The sequence below is a fragment of the Hyperolius riggenbachi genome, chromosome 2, assembly GCF_040937935.1.
Source record: "Hyperolius riggenbachi isolate aHypRig1 chromosome 2, aHypRig1.pri, whole genome shotgun sequence".
NCBI lineage: Eukaryota > Metazoa > Chordata > Amphibia > Anura > Hyperoliidae > Hyperolius > Hyperolius riggenbachi.
The window spans coordinates 157,927,920-157,933,919 of NC_090647.1; the positions used below are offsets into that span (position 1 = coordinate 157,927,920).

General features: G+C 40.6%; 1 protein-coding gene across 1 annotated transcript in view; it reads left to right on the forward strand.

The window, feature by feature from the left end:
- The window catches only part of LCP1 (lymphocyte cytosolic protein 1), a 90,067-nt gene extending 87,195 nt beyond the window's left edge, over nucleotides 1-2,872 (forward strand). Inside the window, exons 15-16 of the mRNA XM_068265213.1 lie at nucleotides 766-890; nucleotides 2,482-2,872. Coding sequence (XP_068121314.1) covers nucleotides 766-890; nucleotides 2,482-2,611 — 255 coding nt within the window. The 3' untranslated portion in view covers nucleotides 2,612-2,872. The remainder of the gene's footprint in view (nucleotides 1-765; nucleotides 891-2,481) is intronic.
- Nucleotides 2,873-6,000: the final 3,128 nt, after the last annotated feature.

Here is a 6,000-nt window from a genome sequence, read left to right on the forward strand (position 1 = left end):
ATGCTGTGCAGAGCATGATGGGATTTCCTATGTTGTTGTTCACATTGCCTAGCAACTGGGAGAGGTGCTCAGGACACAGGACAGTTGGAACTGTGTATCATGCTCCCTGTCACCTCCTTTTAACCAAAAAGATGGCTGCCATCATGAAATCAAACATTTGCCTGTTCTTTTAAAACAGGTAGGGTAAGTGATTATATTACCTATCTATTTTAATTAACATAACTAATGTAACTTAATGACAGTATGTTTGTTTAGGCTGGAGTTCCTCTTTAAAGAGAAACCGTGACCACGAATTGAACTTCATCCCAATCAGTAGCTGATACCCCCTTTTACATGAGAAATCTATTCCTTTTCACAAACTGATCATCAAGGGGCTCTGTATGGCTGATATTGTGGTGAAACCCCTCCCACAGGAAACTGTGAGGACCATGGTCCTGGCAGTTTCCTGTCTGTGAACCTCATTGCATTGTAGGAAATAACTGTTTACAGCTGTTTCCAACTGCCAAAAAAGCAAGTAGCGGCTACTTCCAGTGAGATCACCTGCCAGCTGGGAGAAGAAAGATTTTACAATGGGCAAACACTGACTAAATCATTTATACATAATTGTTGTAAAAATTAAGCATGTTTTTATTACATTATTTTCACTTGAGTTCCTCTTTAAGTCAAATTTGTAACAATCAGCTGATCCCTACTGTGCTATATTATCAATAAAGAATCTTATTATATGCCTTTCTGTTTCAAAATTTATTTTTTTCTTTATAAAAGGATGGAAAAATAAGTACAAGCATGCCTGTATTGGATTTAATTGATTCTATTCAGCCTGGTTCCATTAACTATGACATTCTGAAGACAGAAGACCTAAATGATGCTGAGAAACTAAATAATGCCAAGTGAGTACACCATAAAAGTATATTTTTGTGCATATCTCTGTCACATTTTCTATTGTCCTGGAAATTAACCAACGCCTTATTTTATTACAGAAGATAAAAATTAAGAACTATAATTCAAAATAAACATAATTGTGACACTAATGGGAACATTGCACATTAATGATTAGAGATACTTGTAAGAATAGATAAATTCTCTTATTATGAAGCAACCTCTAATGTAAAATGCCTCCGGGGTGGCAGATAAAGATAGATAAGGAACACTCATTTGCAAACTGACAGCCATAAACGTTTCTGGAGACCATATGCTGCAGGTTTGTACATAGTTGTGTAACATGATGGGAGGACAGCTTGGACAGCTGACCAGGGAAGATAAGAGGCACACTAGAAAAAAAATTACATTAAAAAATGAAAACATAGGGGCACCTACTTACCTGGGGCTTCTTCCAGCCCCTAGTAGCCGATATGTCCCTTGCTGCAGTTTCACTCTCAGCCTCTGGCTCCCGGTTAAGTAGGTGTCATTTTTTTTCCAGCTCATATATTACCTGTAAAGGAGTCATCAGGCAAAAATATGGGTCCCCCGCTTTACTTACCCAGGGCCTGTGCAGTATACTGTGGACAACGTCGGCTTAATTGACAGCGGCGTATGTGCAGTAGAGATGACCTCGAGGTCACCCTCTGCACCAATGAGGACCCCTGGCTGAAGATTGAGCGTGGAGCTGCGGTGTGGGATGTGTCATCTGCAAGGGGCTGGAGGAAGCCCAGGGTAAGTAGAGCGGGGGACCCATATTTTTGCCTGATGACTCCTTTAAGGGTTTTTACTGCTGTATCATGTGAATACATTTTTCCACCTCTGTGTACAATGTAAGAGCTGATCTGTTCAATCGTCTGTTATCTGTAACTCATTGTATTGTAACGCTCTATAGTTTGTATTCTCTATTGTACAGTCAGAAGTTTTGAATCAATATGATATCATTTATTGGCTAAGGGCCCATTTCCACTAATTGTGAATTTGCAATGCGATTATTCGCATTGAAACTGAAACCAGTGCAATATGCTTGTGGAAATAGACCCTTTCTTAAAAGAAAAAAGGTAAGCTTTTGGGTAATAAGCCCTTTTCAGACTCGATAGTTCAAGTCTGAAGAAGGCTTTTTATCCAAAAGCTGACTCTTTATGTCAAGTTAGCTAATAAATGGTACCATCATGATTCAAATCTTCCTGCTTTTACTGATGACGAAGTTTCACACGCGCACAGGTTTACACGCGTGCGCTAACAAAGCTCTTCACGTGTTAACATGGCACAATGCGCGCATTGTGACGTGTTAACCCAGGAAGAGCTTTGTTAGTGCGCTCGTGTAAAACTTTGCACGTGAAAAACTTTGCGCGAGTAACATTGCGCGCTATGCATTAGCACGGCTTTGTGAATCAAGGCTGATATGTTGGCGCTTTATATATCAATAATAGTTTACCAACATCACATCTTCCACAATGAAAATGACTGTAGCAAGTCCTCAATGATGTGTTTGAAATGCTTTAGAGATGGAGCAAAATGTCTGTTACGCCTCTAATTGTGTATATTTTTTCTTACGTCTAGATATGCTATTTCAATGGCAAGAAAGATCGGAGCGAGAGTCTATGCTTTGCCAGAAGATCTTGTGGAGGTGAAACCAAAGATGGTCATGACAGTCTTTGCTTGCCTTATGGGAAGAGGACTCAAAGTTTAAAAGCCAGTGGCATAATCCTCTGACAACAGCACAGTCTATTTTTTTCTGCAGCACATAAAACCCATCATTTCCTTGGTTAAATACGTAAAATGATATGAACTTAGCAAAAATATGGGACATATTTTGTCTTGCTTCTTTCTAGTTAAGAAAAGCAAAATCGTCCATTCATTGTAATTGTGTTAAAAGCAAGAACAACAACATTTAGTGTTCATTATGTTATCTAAATCCAGATTTTGAATAAAGATCTGACTTTTATTATGATGTATGTTTTTAGCTGGTTTCCTGGTTACTCTAATAATGGCCATTAAAGTTTTTTCTTAAAAACATAATTAGATTGCAAGATTAGGCCAAGCCTCTGTGATCTAAAAGTGACTGTTGCAATACCCAGCCTGGAACATATTGGCTGTAATACTCACCTACATCATTTTCCACCATATTGCAGCTGTACCAACCTGCCACACTATTTTCTGGTTGTGTCCAGCAGATCCTGGGACACTTAGGCAGTCAGGCACAAATGTGGCCTTTCGGCAGGGGTGACATATACATATGAGGCTTCAGAATTAGCTTTTAAAAAATAGGGACCTGCAATGATGTAAAAATCCAGAGGTTTGTGTGTCTTTTTGAAGTGGACCTATTAGGTTGGCTGAAGGGGGTAGCAGCACCTACGACTGCAAGAAGTCCCAGAGTTAAAGGGGTCTCTAACTTCTAACTTTTCATCCCAATACACAGGCCCATCCTCCAGGTGTTTTGTGGCTATTCGTTATGGGTGCGAAGATCATGATGGGCACACTTGTTTTATGACTGTAATAAAATAGGGGAGGACAATATCCTTCAGGAAGGTTGTCTTCTGCAAGGTTGGTTAGGATTGCAAGGCTTGAGAGCCAATAAGATGTACAAAAACATGAATTTGTTTCTTCACAAAGATAGTAGTAGTCAGTGATGACAAAAATAAGGTTTACATAAAACAAAATAAAACAAAAAAAAGGGAGTGGAGAAGGAGTCCGGGACTAGATGATAGCTTGACAGCCAATGAGGGGCTGTGGGTGACTCACTGTGCCTCCGGACAGGCAATACACATTCCAATCATAGTAGCAGAAGAGAAGAATACAGGCACCAGATGAGTAACTAACACCCTTCTATTGCATCCCCCAACCAAACAGATACATGCAAAAAAAATCAGTGGCCTGAGAGCCGTTTCACAAGTCTTGCTCGTTTCCTCACAGAACACACATGAATGACTATAATGACAATTTATATATCTATCTGGCTATAGACCGCAACATCTGGTGAGTGAGTCCATGAAGGGGGGAGAGGCGGATGAAATTTTATGCTGAGAGCGCAATTACCATTTATTGACTTTTTACTGCTGGCCATAACCCAGAGAATTAATTGCAGCACCTGGCAAATGATAACTGTGGACAATTGATTGTTTAACTTTAGTCCCCCACTGACACTACAATTGTGAAGCGAGCGCTTTTACTATTTTGTTTCAATTTATATATCTAGTACATAGCAGGAGAGGAGGAGCTTATCGCATGTATTGACCGACCCATTACCGAGCACGCATGGTAATCTATGTGCAGCTTCTCAGCATGAGAAATATTGGCCAATCAGAGAGCAACAGAGGTGTGGGAGGGGAACACAGGAGGTAAAGAGGCTTTAGCCAATCAGGCTGCATTAGTTACTGTAAGTCTGAAGGGAAAGTAAAGAAGAAAAAAAAGACAACCCAGCATGCCCTGCAACTTCCTTTGTGCGGCAATGTACCAAATAAGAGCCAGGTAAACTGGGGAATGATCTTTTATCAACAACAAAAGTAAGAGTGATTTTTAACATTTGGATTGCCCAGCTAGCATCCCTATTACTTGTTTACCAGATAAAAATAAATAAATGATTTTTTATTTTATGCCTGACAGTTAAGCTTTAACAAATCTTGTATATAGCAACCACAACCTAATAACACTGCCACCCACACATGGCGATATAGATAAAAAACTACAACCCAAATATGGCAGTGTTGGCAAAAGACTACAACCCAAACATTGCAGTCTTGACAGAAAACTACAACCCAAACATGGCAGTGTTGACATAAGACTACAACCCAAACATGGCAGTGTTGGCAGAAAACTACACCCCAAACATTGCAATGTTAGCAGAAAACTACAACCCATACATGGCAGTGTAGGCAGACAGTGTTGGACTGGGAGGTGGGAAAACTGAGAAAATCCACCTGCTGGCCAAGCAGCAGTAACCCTGTGTGATTACTCTCAATAGAAACCTGCAGCACGTCTTCACTGTGAGCAGCAACACCTGATTACTGCTGCTTGGCCAGCAAGTGGATTTCTTCAGCTTTTCCAGCTCCCAGTCCGACACTGTAGGCAGAAGCCTTTTACCTTCATACAAACACAATGTGATCACAGTAAATCTAATACAATATACAAACATGTGCACTATACAATAATGTCATCTCTTATTGGCCCAGCTATATTCTAAGCTACACCCTATACTATACTCCCTGCAAAGAAAATTACAAACCAGTGTTACCTGAAACTTTCTATGTGGGTAACGTAGCCCTCTATAGACTACCAGTAGACAAAGACAGATGTTTAAACCAGTTTCCATCATCAAGCTAATTATGAATGGATGTTAACTGATATCTTCCACCATAGCTTAATACTTAGTGTGATTTGCCTTCTTAAAACAGAAGGTATTTGTGATAATTCAGCTTTAAGTAAACATCTGTGGTTACCCACAATGCACCGATACTGAATATGCAAATTATCTATTTATGCCCCTGAAGCCATGCCTACATCCAGATCGCTGGTTTGCATATTCAGTAGCGGTGCATTTTGGGTAACCACAGATGTTCACTTAAAGAGACTCTGAAGTCTCTTTTTTTCTTGTTTTTGTCATAAAATCCTCTCAAGCATGAATGCCCCAGTTAAATCGCTGCATCCCCGCGCAGATTAATGATTTATTACACTGAAATAGCCCTGCAAAGCTCCAAGGCTCACAGAGCTTCACTTCCTTGAAGAGGCTGAGCTTTAGGCTGTAGCTCTGCCTCCTCTGCAGTCAATCTCTGCGGATCACCGCCTCTTCCCGCCCCTCTCAGTCTTCTTTCACTGAGAGGGGCGGAGAGGAGGTGGAGATCCGCCAAGATTGATTGCGGAGAGGCTGAGCTACAGCCTAAAGCTCAGCCTCTCCAGGAAGAGAAGCCCTGCGTGTCAGGGCAGCATAATCTACGACCTGCAAAGTCGCAGAACTTTGAAAATCAATTACTCTGTAATAAATCACCCAGCTGCCGCAGGGATGTAGCGATTTAACTGGGGAATTCATGCTTAAGAGGATTTTATGCCAAAAACAAGAAAAAAAAGAGACTTCAGAGTTTCTTT